This window comes from Xenopus tropicalis, chromosome 5 (assembly GCF_000004195.4).
Source record: "Xenopus tropicalis strain Nigerian chromosome 5, UCB_Xtro_10.0, whole genome shotgun sequence".
Taxonomy (NCBI): Eukaryota; Metazoa; Chordata; class Amphibia; order Anura; family Pipidae; genus Xenopus; species Xenopus tropicalis.
The window spans coordinates 93,675,064-93,697,503 of record NC_030681.2 but is presented as its reverse complement, the minus strand read 5'-3'; the positions used below and the strand labels follow the sequence as shown (position 1 = coordinate 93,697,503).

The 22,440-nt window shown below is 37.0% G+C and overlaps 1 protein-coding gene across 3 annotated transcripts in view; it reads left to right on the top strand.

Moving 5' to 3' along the window:
* col19a1 (collagen, type XIX, alpha 1) overlaps positions 1-22,440 on the top strand; it is a 367,958-nt gene that overhangs the window by 12,218 nt on the left and 333,300 nt on the right. For all 3 annotated transcript variants that reach the window (XM_031902344.1, XM_031902343.1, XM_031902345.1), the window contains exon 2: positions 4,504-4,630. In XM_031902344.1, the coding sequence (XP_031758204.1) occupies positions 4,543-4,630 (88 nt within the window). In that variant the 5' untranslated portion in view covers positions 4,504-4,542. The remainder of the gene's footprint in view (positions 1-4,503; positions 4,631-22,440) is intronic.

The window sequence follows — 22,440 nt, the reverse complement described above, 5'->3', positions numbered from 1 at the left end:
TTGTTTATGTTTTACATAGTACCAATGCATTTACAGCGAATGTAATAGACTGTTCATCAGTCAAATTTGTCCCTGACCAAGTGTTGCTTAATATCTAAATTTACACACACACACACATTTTTAGAAAACAATCTGTATGATTAATATATTTATATATATATATATATATATATATATATATATATATATATATATATATATATAATATACTAAAACCAATTTGAATACAATACATTATAGCGCACATGGCTGTAGACAAAGATAAAATATATAAAAGACAGTTTTATTTTTATTCCTAGACAGTTCGTGAGCCTAGCTTAATCTCTTGCCTTGGAGTGATAATCTGCAGGGAGTTAAGCACTACTAAAAAGTTATCAGTGTGAAATTTCCTTGAATTGCTCATTTCACATCTTAAGTTGGCTGATGGTGCAGTAGCTGATTTAGATCAGTGGCAGCCGCAGGAGCACGGATTTTCCATTATTATTTTATTTGCATGTAAATCAGCAATCTGCTGTAGAAGAAAGTAACAGCTTCATCACTTTGTCCACTTCAGTCTCAGTCTGAATACAGCACTGGCATCCTTAGGGACAGAACTGTAATTTCAGTCCTAAAAGCTCTTCTAAATAACGTTCAAATTAAAGACAGGTGGTATCTAACAACTGTGCTTCTAGAGTTTGGGTATTTACTGTGCTAAGTCCTTTTAATGCCTGTTGAGTCACTACAAAAACAAGCCACACAACCTGTTCTTGACTTCTATTTTTGGGCAACCATAGAACACCATTTGCACTTACAAAATGACTCTGCAATTCTATACTTAAAAAAAAAAAGCTTATATACAATTTGTCTGAATCTATTTCTATGAGCTACAGTACCAGTTTTTGACATCAGGGATCTGGAAAAAAGAGCTGGAGAGCTGGAAAAACAACATTTGTGCTATCAAAATGACTCTGCAGTTCTCTGCTTATAGCAAATGTACTGAACGACTGCTCTGCATTTTCAAGGACTTTTTGTTTGCACTACTTTAGATAATTCCACAGTTCTTTCTTTCAGCATAATATTATGGAACATTAGTTCTTAAAGACCAATATTTTGCAAGCATAATACAAAAGAAAATAGCATTACATATACAACTATGCCCTGAGTATAATCCTCCATGCTAGAATTCAGAAGATGGTTTCATCCATTTCAATTCATTTCACTGTTTTGAATATAACACTTCATCAGGACAATGAGTAATAGTTTTGTTATCAGTAACTTTTGTACCCTTCCCTTTCACTATTTTTATGAACAGAATTACAGATATAGCACATATTTTAGATGCATAATAATTGCTAATTTTCAATATTGTGGACTTAGTATTGTTCTTTAAAAATGAAGCCTTTTTTAAAAATGTGACAATGTGGCAGCAGAGCTAATCAGTTGCACATAAAGCATGCTTTCAATTACGGAAATATTTATCTTTTTTAACTGCCTTTATCTTATATTCAGTCCAATTCTATAAATACTTTAGATCACATCACATTATTTTTAGAGCATTTTCATGTAATAAGCATTTATGAAAGCAAACTAATTCATGGATGACATTCTGGTACATTCTGCTGTAGTTTGAGTCCATCTGGAGTGATCTCTTGTCATTTTAGTGGAGTTGATAGTCATAGCTGTATTTGTAGGGGACTCCTAAACCTTCTTTGTTTCTTTTAACCTTCTTCAATCTTTTAAAAACAAATGAAAAACACAAGAGACATACATGGCACTATTTTTATCCAAACTTATATTGACATGTTATAACTAGTAGTAACTAGAGCTAGTGGTGTAACTCTAGAGGAAGTGGTTGTGCGGGCTGTGGGGAATCAAGTACAAGGTACTGTTTTATTATTACAGTAAAAAAGGAAATCATTTTTAAACATTTTAATTATTTAATTAAAATAAATTGTATGGAAGATAGCCTTCTTGTAATTCTAGATAACGGGTTTCCAGATAACAGATCCCATACCTGTATCGCTTTAAAAAATTGTGTACAATGTATTTTACTAGCAGCTCATTGTAAAGTTTTGGAAAGCTTCCGAGAGTAATTCACACTACCCTATAGAAAAAGTGTTTTTATAAATAATCAGTATGTACTAAAAATACGCATGGCACAGGGACATGGAAGCTGCACCTATTAATTGGTGTTATGGGAAAAATGTTTTAAGATATTTTTTACTTTATCATCTTGTTGCTTAAATGCATGTATGTTAATTGTAATGGTGCCTACTTCACCTATTCCCTTTGCTAATATGGGTATCCCTCAGGCAGTGCTGACAACTTTAATTGCATCCCAGAATGCTACTTAAATGCTTATTTTCCACTGCATCAGCTTTATATGTCCCCCCTAATGTGCCTTTTGTTGTAGAAATAACAAGTAACTTACTGGTTTTTAATGAGAGTGGGAAAGCTTGTGGTACCTTCCATCAAGTGCCTTTCTGTCATGGATTGAAACAATGGGTATTACATGATTTCTGATTTAAATAGTGTGGCACTGTAATATATAAGAGTAAAGGTAACATTAGCAGAATACTGTGTCCTTGTAATTAGCAAATAGCATATTGGTACATTTAGTGGTCTCTGCTGAAATGAGTTCTACTTAAAATCTGCATAAGTCCTGGTTTTTATAATTACTGGATCATAAATATTTCATAACCCTACAATATAAAATATAAAGCTGCTCTAACATTTTCACTTAAACTGAAGGTTTACTTGTAGTATGTTTGTATATACTAAGCTAAATAACTCAAATCATCATTGTAGTTATTATCGCAAAGATACAAAACATTTCAAGCAATTTAAAGCCAAGTTAATAATTCACTTTTGTCTCTCCATAAATGGAGATAACAGACAAAAGGGCTGATTTACTAATGTTGATGCTACATTGCAATAGTTTAGCTTTGATCATCAGTGATCCCCAATCAGTGGCTTGTGGCATCATGTTGCTCACCAAGCTCTTTGATGTTGCTTCTAAAGCAGGTGCTCGTTTTTGAATTTCTGATTTTGAGGGAAGTTTTGGAGGCTTAAGGGCTCTGGCACACGGGGAGATTAGTCGCCCGCGACAAATCTCCCTTTTCACTGGCGACTAATCTCCCCAAAATGCCATCCCACCGGCGAAAATGTAAATAGCCGGTGGGATAGCATATGCGGCGCCGCGATTTCAGGGAAGTTTCCTCTCAAGACAACTTCCGCGGTTTCAGTGAAATGCCATCCCACCGGCGATTTACATTTTCGCTGGTGGGATGGCATTTCGGAGAGATTAGTCGCCCGTGAACAGGGAGATTTGTTGCGGGCGACTAATCTCCCCGTGTGCCAGAGCCCTAAAAAACCACATATAATGCCAAACAGAGCCTCCTTTAGGCTGCCAACTCACATTGGGCTTCCAAATAACCAATCACAGCCCTTATTGGTCACCTCCTAGAGACTTTGTTCATGCTTGTGTTGCTCCACAACTTTTTTATATGTAAATGTTGCTCATAATTAAAAAAGCCTGGGGGCCCTTGATCTAAAGTACCTATTGCAAATTAGAACATAAAAACAGAGAAGTGACAGGTTGTTATAGGCAAACTACACTGGTGCATTTTAAAACTTATGTTACTGTAAAATCTGTAATCCAGAATGCATGGGACTTGGGTTTTTCCAGATAAAGGGGCTTTAAATTTAAATTCAAATCACTAGACCTTTAAAGGACACGTCAACCCCCAAAATTGTTTTTTGCCTAATAAGAGAAAACATAATTCCAAGCAATTTTCCAATGTGAATTTATTAGAAATTTTTACTGCTTTAAAAGTTATTTGTAAATGTAATTGCTATTGAAAGTATAATTTGCTGAGCTCCTGGTTGTCACTTTTTAAACATTGTTGCAAACCAAACTTTACTCTATGTAAAATGTTACCCAAGCCATCTAGAACATATAAATTCAGAAAAAATACATACAAGTATAGTTACTAATAAACTGGGGTACTGGGGCCTGGGGTTTTCACTAGTTTGGAGTACCGTGCCCAGTGTCGGACTGGGACCTCAGGGGCCCTTAGACCATAGGCCCACTCTCCAAACTATTTTTCCTCCTTTCCTTGCCCAATCTCTTTATTCTCCTAGTCTCTTTTATTTACATGCTAGCATCTATTCTTCCATCTATTTCTCCTCTTTCTTCCCATTCACAAATAGGGAATGACCATGAAACAGGCCAAATGCTCAGGAGCAGGAGGGCCCACTTACACCTGGGCCCACCAGAAGTTTTCCTAGTATTTAGTATTCTGGTGGGCCAGTCTGACACATGTCCAAGTGTGTGTCTGCACTCTTATACCAAACATAAAAAATGGGTGCTGTTGACCATAAAGTTTAAATACACCAATATATGAAAATAGTGCTAATTCATTTCATTGCATTACCCAACGTTTTGGTCCCCGTTGGGGGACATATACATATATTGGGGGACAAACATTGATTTTGTTTTTTTATGTTTAATTTTTTCACTAGTGAATAACTTGTATGTGGAACACATGATTTCTCTTGGATATGGATTATATAATTCTTTGGATGGTTTACTTTGGAATGAAAATCCTGTTCCCTGTTTCTTCATCGATGGCACTGTCAAACCGAACAGGTAAGAAAAGTACTGTCCTTTCATTTGTTGTTTTTTTTGCAAGTCAAGAATTACAGTGGCCCAGAAATGTGATGTCTTGATATAGCTCTCCATCAATCACATAGAGTAATAGAGTATGTGCAATATTATAAATGTAAACAAAAGACAATGAAATAAGTCTCATTGAATTTTCATTAATTATTTAACGGGGTGACCTATATAATAAAACAATCCTAATCTAAATATGTGTTACTTTTAACTAAAAAAAACATTGTTTTTCATTACAAAAGTGCAGCAACTTAAAAATCATCAGGTGCAACGCTGGATTTCTGTTTAGGGAGCCCAGAGGACTCATAGGACTTAAATTATGTGCAAAAATTAAAAATTAAATTATGTGCAAAAAGTTGACGTCATTACATTTTTGCACATAATTTATGTTCCATAAGTGCTCTATGTTCTATATGCCGATATTATTTTTTGCAGCACCTGGGCCTTTTTGATTTTTTGGGCAACAGGTTTGGAACAGGTTAACGACGTGTAGAGAAGCAAATTTCTGATTTGAACGTCAACCTACATTTTTTAAAATATGCTTGTACACTGTGACTATCTTATTATAAACTTTTAGTGCCTAATGTACATGGATATGAAGTGATGAAAACTGACCAGCATTTTCCTGCTTCATAGTTCAGTGTGTCAGTGAATGGAATTTCTTCACGCTGCTATTTCCAGACCTAACTAGTATTCTGAAATGTAAAACGGAGGGAGAGATCATATGAGGGGAAGGAACCAAACAAGTGTAGGCTGGGAAGGCCCACATTCCTTTAGAGATTCTAAAAAGACAGATATTCTGTAGAAGAAACCGATCAACTCTTGGGATGAGGACCACCTGTGACTTAGAGACATATACAGTTGTGCAGATTTTGATATTATCTTTTGCATCTTGGCAATGTCCTAAGCTTCCCAAAATAAACGACCATTTGGTTCCTGATGGTAGTATAATAAATGCATTCAAATACGTTACTTCAATAGTTGCTTAAATGCTTCTGCCTCGCTCCTGCACAGTATCTTACTCAGAACACTAGTGGGGTTATGTAATAAAAGGCACTACGTTTGCCCAGGAGCAGTAACCCACAGTAACCAATAAGATGTTTGCTTTCAAACAGGAACAGGTGGCCAGTAAATGCTACGTGCTACTTGGTTGCTATGGGCTACTGCACCTAGGCAAACTTAGTGCCCTTTCTTACATATGGGGGTTAGTTTTTAGCCTGTTGTAGGGAAAGACAAGTTACGTATTTTATACTTTAGCCTACACTTGCTCAAAGTAATTTAATGTTTGCATAACTAGCTTGTCTTGAAAGTTATTTTACATTGCACATTAGGTGTGACAGTTATCGAATTGTATCTTGAACATGTATGGTGTGTTGGCAGCTTGGGGGATTTGGACGTTACTGTCCTGAAGGTCTGGCTTGAGTGAAATTCACTGTTTGTAGTGGGTGGTGCATCTATGTCAAGGTCATCCTGTATTAGCACATAAATCTGCCCACTGATGAGTGTTCTATTTTTATTGTATTTTACTATGTAGGCTTGTACCAAAATGGTCTACAAGGATGACCTGTGCGGCGAATAGTAACTAATGTGTAGTTCAAAGCATTGCTTGCCAGTTTGTTATGTACTGGTATTTAAGATGTACACATGTCCAAACACATGTCCAAATCATTTGCTGCCACACTTGCAATCACAAATTACCTTTGTAATGTAACAGAAATTCTTTTTATTTCATATATAATCCAGAAAAAGACAATGTCATGAATTAGAATTATTTGTCATACTGTATATAGGCTACTGTATGACACGAGAATAGGCATTGCTATGGTGATAATGAAAATTGTGATTTGTACACTTAGCTAAAGCTCACAGTGAGTGTCTGTTTCTACCCACACATCTGCTCCTAAATTGCATTGTAAACTACACAGTGCTGGGATTCACTGTGCGTGACACATTCTGGCTGCATGGCTTTGTGGAACTATAGAACTATATCGTAAAACTGATATTATTATGGTAACTATTTATATAGTGGGAACAGTGTGAGAGCCTTTCATAATGATCATCTCTGAAAGTGTTCATTTACACTAGTTACTTTGTAACTGTGAATAAAAGTAATAGCAATTCACATGGCTGCCTTTTTCCTTTTACTGCCTGTATCTTCTTCTAATGGCAGTGAGTTTTAAACAACAAATTCTTTGTGTCACATTCTCTGTTTGATTTCAAAGCCATTTCCTTGTACCTGCAGTTAATAGTAACAATAGTAATAGCACCATGTCAGCCATGGATCAATACTATGGGTGAGCTTTTCCGCCAGGTATTAATTCACTGTGAAATTGTGTTTTTGGCACAAAAATTGGGAAGCTCCAGAAAAAAACACAGAAAAAACATTTATTATGTATTTCTTGTCTTCTACTTAACCTATCAGATCAGACCTTTTCCCAGCTCTCCCCATCTACCTAAGAAGCTTTCTGGGTGCTATGTTTTAAAGAAATTGGCACCATGGGAACCTTTGCCTCTAATGCATTTACCAAAATTTTGGTCAGTTTTCACCATTTCACAAATTTTTCTACGGATTCTTGAATTTTTTGGTGAATTTAAACACCAAGTTGTATTCATCAATAATAAAACCTGAAACAATAGAGAGATTCCTTTTATTGGCTAATTTAGTAGATTACAGAATGCAAGCTTTCAGAACAGCTTAGGTCCCTGCTCCAAACATGGTAAAATAAAATGAATTGTGACACTTCATTATTATTTTTTTTTTGTAGTTCAACTCACCCAATGCCCCCACAGCAAATTTCATGCTGTCCTGTACAACTTGTGCCAACCACTTTAAAGTTATTATAATATACAAATCTGCCCTTAGAAATACTAGGCTGGCTGTATTTAAAGTCTGACCAACTTCTAAAAAGTTTTGCATATATCCTATGACTTGGATGGAACAGAGTTTGAAAACTACATGGCATACAATAAACAGTGCGCAAAAGCTGAATATGAAATAACCATGGCAGGGAAATAATATCAGGGGCCTTTATAGTAAAATTACAATGGTAGAAATAAAAAGAATATAATGAGAAAACTCTTATAGTAGGACGATGTGTACACATGTGTATATGTATGTGAGAATCTTACACTATTCTTTAGCAGATGTAAAATAGACAGTGGACAGTTTTCTGTTGAGTGGACCTCAGTACTCTATAGGAGTGTAACCCAAGAACCAGATGAATGTATTTTGCGAATGAACAGAATGCAGATAATTATACACAGTATCAAAAAGCAATATGATATACAACATTTCGTACTGTATGCAAGTTAAGTTACTCTTTTAGAAGATGTATGTATGGAAGATAACTACATATGATGCTCTAATGCTAGCATTTACTGGTTATGCTCAATACATCAGACCCCACAATTCGGGGGGGGGGGGGGGGTCTATATAGGAAAAGTATGTGAAGGGAACAGAAAGTTTTTGCTGGTACACACATGTAAGGCCAGTGCTTCTGAGCTTGCCAATTGGGAACAACCTGACACACTCACATAAAACCTAGTATAAAATTCAAACAATTATGATTATAAGAGTAGTAGGCTATTAAATGCAAAGAAGCAGAAGAAAATTAATAAAACAATAGGCATACAAATCCAAGCATTATAACAGTACCAGTGTAGTGTAAAAGCAGGAGGTTAGCAGTAAAACATATCTAATTCTTGGGTATCCAATCCCACCCCATCTCCAGGGCTGGAATATAATGTTAAGCATCCTTGGGCTGGTGATTGTTTACCCAGCCTGCTGTCCCCTTACTTGCCAGACTCACGGGCCCACATATACACAGTGCGCACTTGCAGAAAAGGAAGAACATATAGGGGGCTGCACCCGCCGCACATGGAAAATGGAAAGACACATTTTATTCATTGGCTACTGTCAAATTTTACCCCTTAATACAGAAATATTTACTTTATTCTAGCTGACTAATTTATATGTAACTTCTAATGCTGTCCTACTGTCTAATAGCAGTAGGCCAAAGGGTAAAGCATACAATGATTTAATAAAGGGAAACTAAAAAAGCAGTCCATAGCATTAGCACTAAACTCCTTGAATGCCAGTAGACCAAAACATAAGACGTCATTTAACATGCTGCCTTCATTAGACAGTGTTCTATCCAAGAGAAGCATGTAGGCTCTTGCGCCAATTAGCACTCTTGCACTTGCACCTGGGGATTGTAAAATGACCCCTTTGGCATTTAATCAGTAAAAGCAGATAATACATTCCTCCAAATTCATGCAAACAATGTATATAGAGTTTTTTATCTGCATAATACTGCCCCACCTTTCCCCATTATCCATGTACCCCTTGGCACTCTGCCATAAATTGATTTGTATTACCACCCTGATTTGACATCCCTGTAGCTCAGGAGCCATCACTTTGTTTCCTTTCCTCCTAACAGTTTCATGTAACAGTATCCTCCTTACTGACTATTCCTGAGTATTGCAATTTTGTACACTTAATTTGATATATTTCAGGAAGTGCCTGCTTTCTAAACTGCTTTTGGAACAGTCCCTATTCCATACTAGAGTCCGGTTAAACGGCACATATCATTACATTAAATATAAAGATCACATTGCAATATTAATTACCACTGCTGCACTAGTTATACTTTCATAAGATGTTAGGCATTCCCCAGAGTTTACTATAAAGGTAGGATTATCACAGAAGACCACTTGAAGTATTATCATTCATGAATGGTGCTGACAGAAGCAAACAGTCAGGGCCGACTTGCTTGCTACTGCTGTATATATTCTTTCATTGCTAGTGGGCCCTGTATGTCCTTCGGAACTTTGGTTTGGCAAAAATAATCCGTATAGAAGAGAAGAACTCTATCCTAAGACTCCTGTGAATAATATCTAGGGCCCAAGCCCATCCTGAGTTTTTTCTCCCCTGGCTTCCCTAAATTGTAGGAATCTTTCCTTCACATTGGGAGTCTGGACAGGCTGGATTCCTTGCTGTTTTTAACTGTGACTTTTGGGATCTAGTGATTCTGGTTTTCTGATTTTGAAAAAGACTGGAATGTTGCAAATACCAGGATTGTTTATAGAGTTTACTTTCTTCTTTAAGCCTACTGATAAGTCTCTTACCCCACCCATTACTAAATCTGCAGGGTGAAAAAATTCTTTAACAAAATTTCAGAAAAATTTACAGAAGATTGCAGTCTCAAGCAGTTATCTTATAAAAGGCACTAATGGGTTACTGCTCCTGGGCAAAGTTACTACCTTTTATTACATAACCCCTTAAGACTATACATTTCTATGAAATTTTGTTAAAGAAAGTAGTGATTTAATCCAAAGATACACCAAACAGATGACCACCTTCATAGGAAAGTTTACACAAAGGGGCTGATTTACTTACCCACGAACGGGTCGAATGGAGTCCGATTGCGTTTTTTTCGTAATGATCGGTACTTTGCGATTTTTTCGTATGTTTTGCGATTTTTTCGGATTCTTTACGAATTTTTCGGATCCAATACGATTTTTGCGTAAAAACGCGAGTTTTCCTATCCATTACGAAAGTTGCGTAAAAAGTTGCGCATTTTGTGTAGCGTTAAAACTTACGCGAAAAGTTGCGCATTTTTCGCGTAAGTTTTAACGCTACGCAAAATGCGCAACTTTTTACGCAACTTTCGTAATGGATACGAAAAACTTGCGTTTATACGCAAAAATCGTATTGGATCCGAAAAATTCGTACAGAATCCGAAAAAATCGCAAAACATACGAAAAAGTCGCAAAATATTCGTTTTCAAGTCGGAACTTTTCCAATTCGGGTCGGATTCGTGGGTTAGTAAATCAGCCCCAAAGTGTTCTTGGATGGAGACTATGTACAATAGGAAAGGTGAACCTTCAATAGTAAAACAATTGTGGTAAAAAAAAAAAACACACTAACTCTTTAGGGCTCTGGCACACGGGGAAATTAGTCGCCCGCGACAAAACTCCATGTTCGCGGGCGACTAATCTCCCCGAGTTGCCATGAACTGCCATCCCACATGTAAGTCGCCGGCGGGATGGCACACGCGGCGGCGCGATTTCCCGAAATTGCCGAAAAAGACTCGCGAGTCTTACATGTTCGCCGGTGGGATGGCGGGTCATGGCAACTCGGGGAGATTAGTCGCCCGTGACAAGGTAGATTTGTCGCGGGCGACTAATCTCCCCGTGTGCCAGAGCCCTTAAGACCAGGTCTCCTAATCTTTTAGGAGATGCAGATGTGTATTGTAGGACAACAATAGGATATGATACTTATGGAGGGTCCTAGTTGCTTATAATATTGCATTCATTAGCAACTTATTCCAACATCCATATCACCAGGGATTTTATATATTCTGTAATTAATTACACAAATTACTCCTGAAGGGTTTCTTGGTGCTAGAGAATTATGTGGTTTTCAACAAAAATGAGCCTATAGAGACCATTAAATGGTGTGCTACTTATAACATACACTGTCAAAGCTATGTACAGTACTTTAAACAACATGCACCTGTGATCAGAAACAGACCCCAGTGCTAAAGTCTATACCTTTCCTTGGTGCTGCTCTGCGGGTTCCTTTCCCTATAATTAGCCTTATTGTCTTAACAGGGTAATAGTTCTTATCTTTACTTCAGGCTACTTAAGTATACCAAAGTTATTGTGTCCAGCAAATTTATATATTTATGATGAAGTCTAAGTGATCCTGCTCTCCATCAATTTGTAACAACCTGCACCAAAGAAGGGGACCTGACCCTAGTGCTCAAATCTGACCCTTATCAGGTGCTGCTCAGTAGCTTCCTCTCCCTACAGCTAACCTGGGTCGTAGGATAATGCTCCCAATCTTAATTAGATCTCAGCTGGTATATGGAGTTATGCCACAATCACATATATTGACTTGGAGCCTGTCTTTAAGACCATTATTAGTACACATATTGCTGCACCATTACTCGTGACCACCCCTTCCCAAATCCTCTTGACACAATCAGCATGACTTCCTTGGGGTAATCTGATTATCAGAAACAAGAGAAGGTAAATACCCAAGACAAAAACTCAAAAGGGGGACAATAAAAAATCCACAATTCCCTACCACCATGGGAACAGTACTATGACTATATAATATAAGATGAGGGGATCGGAGGAGGGTAAAATTATACATAAAAAAAAATTACAGTTTTCCCTTTGCAGGCTTCATTTGTTAGATTAAATAGAATTTTAAACTTTTCCTTGAGTCGTACTTTCAAGTTTGTCACTCTTATAAAATCAACGCTGCTGACTCCATAGTGCTTCCAACATTAAGGGGGTGCTTTATCAACATTCAAATTTGATTTTTTTTTTTTATGATTTGAGTTTTTTGCACTAAAATTCAAGTTATGGTTCAAAAATGTGAATGTATGTTATTGATTAAGTGTAAAAAACCTGAAAACTCAGATTAAAACATTTGGCAGCTTAAAGCTTGCAAGTTCATGCAGAAGTCAATGGGAGTTGTCCTAGGCAAAGTCAAGCCATATCTTCAAAAGTATTTTTTCAAGTCTTATTTGAGTTTCTAAACTCGAACATTTGAGGTATTCAAGTTTTTTTTTATTCAAACAAGTCTGCAATGTTAATAAATAAGCAATAATTTGAGTTTTTTTCTTTTTTTAAATTTAAAAAAAAAAGTTTTTACACATTAAAAAAACTTGAATTCACAAACTCGAGTTTTTTTTTTTTTAAGCCCATAAATGTTAATATTGTCACATGGTGCTTTTATAACTTTGCTCACTAGATTTAAGCCAGTTTACTGCACATTTTTATGGCGAGAGGAGGTGCCACTGTCAATTCTCTTGGCTTGTCATTTTACACTGTAGCAATCTACATTTCAATTAACAAAAATACTAACTTATAAAAATGCTGTTTATAAATATGCAGATTCAGGTAGTAATCAGGTGCATTAATATAAGGCCAGAATTGGAAGCTTCCCTAAAAGTTCCCCACTGTAAAAATATGGCCCCTGGTGAAGACAATTATGTGAGAAATAATGTATAGGTTATACAAAGTGATGGGGTGATGAGTATACAAGCAGCAGGGGAGTTAAATTGTTTCAGGCCACGCCCACTTTATGGCCACACACCCCAAAACAGGCCCATTTTACAAAACCACACCTGAAAAGCATAACACGCACAAAGTGCACCAGAAGACACAGTGGCCCCAATCATTTTATGCCATATTGTGGCCCTAAGGATTTCATTATGCACTGTGGCACTTGTATATCATGACAGACTCAGGTGTTACGTTTTGCATTGGTGCCAGAGCAGGGACCCCCTAAAACATTGCTAGCCAAGCCAGGCCAGGGCCCCCTAAAACATTGCTGGTTCTCCCCCAGTGTCCCCATACTATGGGCCATTCCCTACTGCAGCATCCTCCAGCTCCCCCCAGCATCCACCCAACATCTTCCAGCTCCCCCCAGCATCCACCCAACATCTTCCAGCTCCCCCCAGCATCCACCCAACATCTTCCAGCTCCCTCCCAGCGTCCTCCAGCTCCATCCCAGCATCCTCCAGCTCCCTCCCAGTGTCCTCTCCAACATCCTTCCGCTCCCCCCTACTATCCTCCAGCTCCCCCCAGCATCCTCCCCAACATCCTTCAACTCCCCCCTAGTATCCTCCAGCTCCCCCCAGCATCATCCCCAACATCCTTCAGCTCCCCCCTAGTATCCTCCAGCTCTCCCCAGTGTCCTCCCCAACATCCTTCAGCTCCCTCGCAACGTCCTCCCCAGCTCCCCCTTAGCTTCCTCCAGCTCCCTCCCAGTGTCCTCCCCAACATCCTGCAGCTCCCCCCTAATATCCTCCAGCTCCCCCAGCGTCCTCCCCAACATCCTTCAGCTCCCCCCTAGTATCCTCCTGCTCCCCCAGTGTCCTCCCTAACATCCTTCAGCTCTCTCACAAAGTCCTCCCCAGCTCCCCCTTAACTTCCTCCAGTGTCCTCCCCAACATCCTTCAGCTCCCCCCAGTATCCTCCAGCTCCCCCTAGCGTCCTCTCCAACATCCTTCAGCTCCCCCGCAACATCCTCCCCAGCATCCCCCAGCTGCCCCTTACCTTCCTCCAGCTCCCCCAAGCGTCCTCCCCCACATCCTTCAACTCCCCCACAACGTCCTCCCCAGTGTTCCTCTAAGATTCTTTAATAGGCCACTTAATATGATATAATCTGTAGGGTATATATTTATTATGGGGGTATAGTTTTCCTTTAAAAGTGTTTTCTACTGAAATGAGCATTAACTGATAAATAATTTTACTTAACATTTGTAAATTCCCATGTTTCATAAATTATGTACTTAGTACAAGTAAATGCTTGCCTAGCTGAATGAACCAGACTTCAAGTAGCTCAAAGAATGCAGTATCCCACCTATTACTCTGTCACTCGCACTATTCTTTGTTCATAAGGAATGGGTATTGTTATGGGCCCCATATGGTGTTATGGGTTTTACATGAAGGGCAAACTAAATATATGTATTACCATAAACCATTTTTTCTTTTACGGTTTCTAGGTGCTATAATCCTCAGAACACCAACTTCAATAGGGTCACCTTGCTATACAAGTTGTCCTTACAAATAATTATTGCGGTTTTGCTGTTTTACTGCATTTTTATTTCCTATCTTATGATATAGGCCCAGAGAGACCCTCAAATCATATATACATTATTAACTTCCTTCTCTGTTGATCTTTTTCCTCATGCTTATGTTGCTTATCACTAGCTTAAATTATATGTGAGATCCTAAGCAAGCCAAATCCCAAACTATACTGCATTCACTTTCTACTAATAATCATAATTCACATCCTTCTCAATTTCTGTCTTGCAGTATTCTAATAAATAATAAATAAAGTTTTATTTTATACCCATATGCATTAATGAGAAATGTTGCCATATTTTAAATTATAACTGTTGGAATGAACACATTAGTAGTTTGGAATATAGCTTTTATAAAGTTTTAAATCACAAATTCATGATTTATGATTCACTGTGGAATTCTTGAAAGTAATCAACAGTTTGTCAAGAAATACTTGGACCCATACTTGTATATTCGGAATTCATAAGTAATATGTCAATCATTCATAATTTCAAAATATAAAGGGGATAAAAAGAATTCTTCTAATAATGTGTTTATATGTGTAAATCACACTCTGATCTCTAAATACAAGCTTCGTTTTATACATTTCTTTTAAACATTGTAAGAAATGTGCCAAATCTAATCTGGCTTTAATTAGAATACTTTAAAAGCAAATATTTATTGATGTTGAGTATTACATTTTAATTTTTTTTCTCTGTATCAAGAATTTTTTTCATGTGGAATTTGTTAAATCCATATGTTTATGAAAAGAACTTCAATGCAACAATCCATATGTTTATGAAAAAGACTCCATTGCAGTAACATTTATTTTTGTATCTGCTTTTCCATCAGGCTGACACAAATAATTTAGGGGCATGTGTGGCCTTGGCTTGTATGTCAAAGCCATATAATTATTATGTGCATAAACATACAGATTTTATCACCTCTGTCTGTCTTGGCAAGATGAGTTCTGAGTGGCAAATGGCAGATATGACTTACAGGATTTATTTTTAAGGTCTAATATACACTTTTATGAGAATGCATTTTATGTAAACAGAGCCAGATTTATGGAAATTCTTCCTTGTGATGCTAATAGCCTTCATTTATTGTAACATTTTTGTGTGTATGGATATAAATTACTCCACAGCATGAACTGCTTTATATGGTAGGTTATCAAAAGGGTATACATTTTTCTTGTAGATCACACACACGCACACACTCCGATTTATGTAAATCAATAAAAATATATATTTTGTGCATCTTTCATGTTGCCAGATGTTTAGGGGCTTTCATGGTCTGTATGTGCTATTAAATCCTAAGTATCTTAAGTAAATTGACTTTGCACCAAGAATCTAATTGGTTATAGTATATGTATGTATGTGTATGTGTATATATATATATATATATATATATTTACTGTATATATATTTGCGTGTTGGTATTCAGTCTGTTGGTTTGTCCCTGAAGAAGAGTGCTGTTTGTACTCAAAATGTTGGAGTTTTTTCAATAAACTTTTTTTATTTTGCACCAAGTCCCATAGGGGCTGATTTACTAACCCACGAATTCGAATCCGAATTGGAAAAATTCCGATTGGAAAACGAACATTTTGTGACTTTTTCGTATTTTTTGCGATTTTTTCGGCGCCTTTACGACTTTTCGGAAATTATCGCGACTTTTTCATTACCAATACGATTTGCGCGAAAAAACGCGAGTTTTTCGTAGCCATTCCGAAAGTTGCGATTTTTTCGTAGCGTTAAAACTTGTGCGAAAAGTTGCGCTTTTTTCGTAGCGTTAAAACTTAAAAGGCGCTACGTTTTGCGCAAGTTTTAACACTACGAAAAAAATCGCAACTTTTTGCGCAAGTTTTAACGCTACGAAAAAATCGCAACTTTCGGAATGGCTACGAAAAACTCGCGTTTTTCCGCAAAAATCGTATTGGTAACGAAAAAGTCGCGATAATTTTCCGAAAAAATCGCAAAATACCGATCATTACGAAAAAAACGCAATCGGACGCATTCGGCCCGTTCGTGAGTAAGTAAATGGGCCCCTTAGTGTGCAGTACTCTTTCTCTCTCTCTCTCTCTCTCTCTTCTCTCTCTCTCTCTATATATATAAATATATATGTCCTCCATCGACAGCACTAACTACTCCAACATTAAATGCCGGATGTTTCTCATAAATTATTTATATACCAAGCTGAAAGCACTCGCAGCCAGAGTAAGTTCAAAAAAGTAAAAAAAGTTTATTGCTCCACACTCATATCTACGCATTTCGATCCAACAGGGATTGTTGTCTGGATGTACCGCACACAGCAAGCTCAGTTGGAGTGACTGATTTTTATAATCAAATAATAGAAATTGCAATGTTTCAATCACATCATTGTGATCTTCCTCAGATTCGGAAAAAAAGGCCATCTCCAGGCAGCAGTGAGGCTGGAACAGCGCATGGCATGGCAGCATTGCCAGGCAAATTGAACCCCAAACCCCTTGGAAACCCTTAGGTATATGTTTTCTTTTTAGGTATAATGCGTTGCTGAGCAGCTTGGCCAATAATGTGGAATGGAGCAATGTCATTGATCAAATAACCAGGCCTGTGACTTGGGGATAAATAGATGATAGACTAAAGCTAAACACTTTTGACAACCTCTAGGCATATATTTTGTCCTTTGCTACAGTGCACTGCTGAGTAAATTTCCTGATACCATGCAGTGGCACAGCGGCACTGGTTAAAGGCTATGCGATTGCTTAGATCGAAAATTCTTTGAACTGTAATGGTTGAAGTCATTTTTAATAAGTCCCTCACATTATTTCAAATCATTAAGACTGCAAAGCATTTCATACATTACTATGTATTGTTATATCTGTAAAGAAGGATTAAAATCCAATCAAAACCAGAACAATGTTTGACTTTGCCAGTAAATTGTGAAACAAGTGCAGCAGACCCCAAAATGGTTTGGTTAGCTATAATGTATTTCAGACGACTTGTTAAAATGATTCCATTTGTGCATCACTGTTAAATTCCATTCCAGTATAAGATGCATTTCTCAGGGAACTTTGTGGTTTTCTTCTCTTGGATTCCCCCTTTAAAAAATATGTTTCTAATGTGTTTTTGATCTGTTTATTTTTTGTTTTTGTAACCCATCCAAAAAAAGCTGTAAAAATGTTTTGTTAAAGATGTTTACGGTCTAGATTGTCTAAACAACAATACCAATAAATAAATAGTACATAAATAAAGAAACAAACAAACAAATACATAAATAGTAGATCACTTGCTGTGTTTGGTTAAAGTGACAGTTCTTGATGAAAAGGCCGTAGCAACCACAAAGTCTTCTCAGTAAAAACTCAGAAAAGTCCAGTTGTTTTAGACTTAATTCTACTAGATACTGTATATCATGACCTGGATGAATGAGAATCTTCATAGACACTTCTCAGTAATTATTATATTCTATAAGGCTGTGCTTAAAACAATGTAAAAAATCACTTGGCTTAGTGCTTACATTTTATTCCTTTTTTGCTATTAATTACTATTTTATTCCATTCCTTTTTATTTATTTATTACAGGTATAGGACCCGTTATCCAGAATGCTCGGGACCAAGGGTATTCCGGATAAGGGGTCTTTCCATAATTTGGATCTCCATACCTTAAGTCTACAAAAAATCAATACAACATTAATTAAACCCATTAAGGTTGTTTTGCATCCAATAAGGAATAATTATATCTTAGTTGGGATCAAGTACAAGGTTCTGTTTTATTACTACAGAGAAAAAGGAAATCAGTTTAAAAATTCTGGATTATTTGATTAAAATGGAGTCTATGGGAGACGGGCTTTCTGTAATTCGGAGCTTTCTGGATAACGGGTTTCCCGATAAGGGATCCCATACCTGTATAGTGTTTTTTCAAAAATTAAAAGTTTGCAATGCGGCAATCATGAATTGTGATGAAGTTACTTTTACTTTTTCTTGTTTTACAAATTCGACCCTACATATAAAAATAAAATACTAATTGGCTTATAGTGACTGAAGCAGCAATTTATTATATTATAAGGCTTATAGTGTAGAAAAATTGTTAACTGGGTGGGTGAGAGAAAAACTGAGTATAGTAATAGTGGTGGCCATATTGGATTTGCAAAGTCTGTAAGGGGAGACATCTACAGGTTCACTGACATTGCAAAGGACACAGAGCTACTTTGACAGTAACAAATTTGTTGTTAAGATCTGGGGACACTAATAACTAATGTTATTTAGACTCTTTTTTTAAGTAGTAATTTAATTTATTGTCTTATATCAGGGATCCTCAACCATTAATACCCATGAGCGACATTCAAATGGAAAAAAGTGTTGGGGAACAACACAAGCATGGGAAAAGTTCCTGGAATAAGAGCTATAATTGCCTATTTGGTTATCTTGTTATAATAATTTTTTTATACCAATTCTCATTTGATGTCAAGATATTTTATCACACCACAAACATTTAGTTGCATTGCCCCTAACCTAGTGTTTTTCCCCAGTAGGCCCAGGTAGTATGTACAGTACCTTAATTGTGACCCTCTTATATCAGTGATACCTTTCATACTGCTAAGGATCATCTATAGTGGGAAAGCAGAAGTCTTGATTGGGTAAAGCAATGAAAGTGAAATAGAATTGGACTTATGTTTACTTCATTAAGTAAAGCAGCTAGCTTTATATAATTTAACTGTACCTGTGATTTTTAAAATAGCATTCAATACACAGCTAAGAGCAACCTGTTGCTCTATAGATTATTTTAATATTATTACGATAATTTGTTTATACATTACGAATATATTCTTAGGTGATGTACATTACATTGCAATAAGAAACAGATCAACCCATGCTACAAGCTGTAGAAACCAAGACATGAGGTTACAGGACCCTGCAAATTTACTTATACACTAGATCAGTGGTTCTGCACAGGTATTTTTTACTTTAGTAAATATACTTGGCAGTACTAAACAGTGTGCTTTTTTGCTCCATAGTGCTAACAATACTTATAGCACATTGAGATGTTATAGCATATTAAAAATTGAAACCTGCTATTTCATACAAGGGTCAATACTTCATTCATGCATTAAAAAGACAGTCATGAAGTAGTACAAAGTCATCCTACGTAAGAGTAACTTTTTGCCGGTTCTGATTGCTCTCTCATTGTAAGATTGACTTTGATTAAAATATATTATTAAACAGAATTTAAAATGCATTAGTAATAGACATGTTGCTTTGAATCAGTTCAATAAAGATAGGGAAGTAATGGACTGTGCTAGTTTTATCTAGATTTAATGAAAACAAGTACACCTTTGATAACTGAACAGACTCTAATTTCCAACTAATTCTATGGTCCAATGTCTCTGTACAGCATTTATACATATAGAGTGTTGTGTTATCTGCTGGGCTCACTGTCCTAAAAAAGGGAAATATAGAAATACAGTGTTGTCCCCATATATCCAGACCATCCTCTCATAGCAGTAGCCTATCCATTATGTATAAGAGATGTCTTATGTATGGTGTTACCTTAGCATGCTAGACTAAGGGGCAGCTTTATCAGTGTTCCAGTTTGAGTTTTTATCACAATTCGAATTTCTTTGTGCTAACATCTAGAAACTTAAATTAGTTTCTCGAAAGTTTCTGAAGCTCGAATGTTTAAAAAAAAAAATAAGCATCTGGTGAGCCAACAGCATTTGTCCTAGGCAATTTTTTTTTTAATTTTATTTTTTATAAATCTTTTTTTTTTTTTAAATAAATAAGCACACATTTGAGTTTGGTGAGTTTTCCAGTAAGTAAGATATTATATTACATTTTAGTGTTTATTCCTGCTTAAGTAGTTTTTCACAATTCCATAGGTGTTACCATTGATGGTTGTGCGTTGCAATACATAAAGTTCCCTTATTAATTTGAACCCACTATGAGTCTAACTGAATTGGAATAATACAAACTTATCAATGGTATCCAGCATGCATGCTATAGTACATTTAGTTTTAATTTATGCACAATGTACCTATTGGAATTTTTGCTGCCACTGTCATTTACAGTACTGCCATCTGTGCAGAATTTACTTTTAGTAAAGAAATGGAAGGATCGTCAACCAAAGTAAACCTAATTAAGGCAATATATAGCTCTCTGGTGAGCTCCCTTTTTCTTTAATTTTATTAATGTGATCTCCTTGTACTTAACATATGTTTTGTTATTAAAATATTCTTATTAATGTTAAAAAGCGGTGGCCTGGTGTGATCCGGATCTTGAAAAATTGGAAAAAAATATTCAGAGTATTGATTATTCTGCCCCTTAAATGTACAGCAGATATTTTATTTTAAGCCTTATTTAAACCAAAGTTTATTATTCCTGCTTTGTCTAACTGTGACATATTCCACAAATCCAATTTATCTTTAACAGTGAGACAACAGTGTGCACACTTACACACAGCCATGTTTGGGTCAGTCCTGCCATTAATTTACAGCTGCGTAGAATAATAACTTCAACTCATAATAGATAGATAGCCGCCCATATTACATTTTTATATACAAATATTAAATGTTTAAAGCAAATAGTAGAATTAAAAGTATGCAGTGCTTAATTCATACATATTAGGGTCCACATTGAAGAGAATTATTTGAAACACATTTTAAAGGTTTGACCTGTTGCACTAAATCACCTGGGGTGTTATTTATGTATATAGCATCCCATTCACCATTCTGGGTCATCTTTCTAAATCATCTTTCTGATGCATTGTACACAAGCATCATGCTGTACTGCTTTAGACCTTGAGAAATATATAGTTACATAGTTACATAGGGTTGAAAAAAGACCAGTGTCCATCAAGTTCAACCCAGCACACCTAAAGGTGGCCATACACGTGGCGATCTGACAGTGTTTCGTACGACCATCGGTCGCACGAAACATCGTAAGATCCGCCACACACCATTCAGGGCTGAATCGGCAGGTAAGAAGGTAGAAACAATAGGATTTCTACCTCCTTCTGCCGATTCAGATCTGAAGGGAGAATTTTGGTCAGGCGCCTTCTATGGCGCCCGATCAAAATTTTCCAACTGGTCCGATCTGCGAGTCGACCGATATCAGCAGGTTCCTGCGATATCGGTCGACTCGCCGACATACCATACACGCATCGATTATCGTACGAAAAGAGGTTTCGTACGATAATATCGGTGCGTGTATGGCCACCTTAACCCACACCTACCAATCTATACACTCACATACATAAACTATAAATACAACCACTAGTACTAACTGTAGATATTAGTATCACAATAGCCTTGGATATTCTGATTGTTGAAGAACTCATCTAGGCCCTCTTAAAGGCATTAACAGAATCTGCCATTACCACATCTCTAGGAAGGGCATTCCACAACCTCACTGCCCTCACCATGAAAAACCACCTACGCTGCTTCAAATGGAAGCTCTGTTCCTCTAATCTAAAGGGGTGACCTCTGGTGCGTTGATTGTTTTTATGGGAAAAAAGAACATCCCCCATCTGCCTATAATCCCCTCTAATGTACTTGTACAGAGTAATCATGTCCCCTCGCAAGCACCTCTTTTCCAGAGAAAACAACCTCAACCGTGACAGTCTCACCTCATAGTTTAAATCTTCCATCCCCTTAACCAGTTTAGTTGCACGTCTCTGCACTCTCTCCAGCTCATTAATATCCTTCTTAAGGACTGGAGCCCAAAACTGCACTGCATACTCAAGGTGAGGCCTTACCAGGGACCTATAAAGGGGCAAAATTATATTCTCATCCCTTGCGTCAATGCCCTTTTTTATACAAGACAGCACTTTATTTGCTTTAGTAGCCACAGAATGACACTGCCTGGAATTAGACAACTTGTTATCCATAAAAACCCCTAGATCCTTCTCCATTAAGGATACCCCCAACACACTACCATTCAGTAGATAGTTCGCGTTTGTATTATTTCTACCAAAATGCATAACTTTGCACTTATCAACATTGAACCTCATTTTCCAGTTTGCTGCCCAGTTTTCCAATTTTGTGAAATCGCTCTGCAAAGCGGCAGCATCCTGCATGGAACTTATAGTTTTGCACAATTTTGTGTCATCAGCAAAAATAGAAACAGTACTGACTATGCCCACCTCTAGGTCATTAATAAACAAGTTAAAAAGCAAAGGACCAAGGACTGACCCCTGCGGTACTCCACTAACCACACTGGCCCA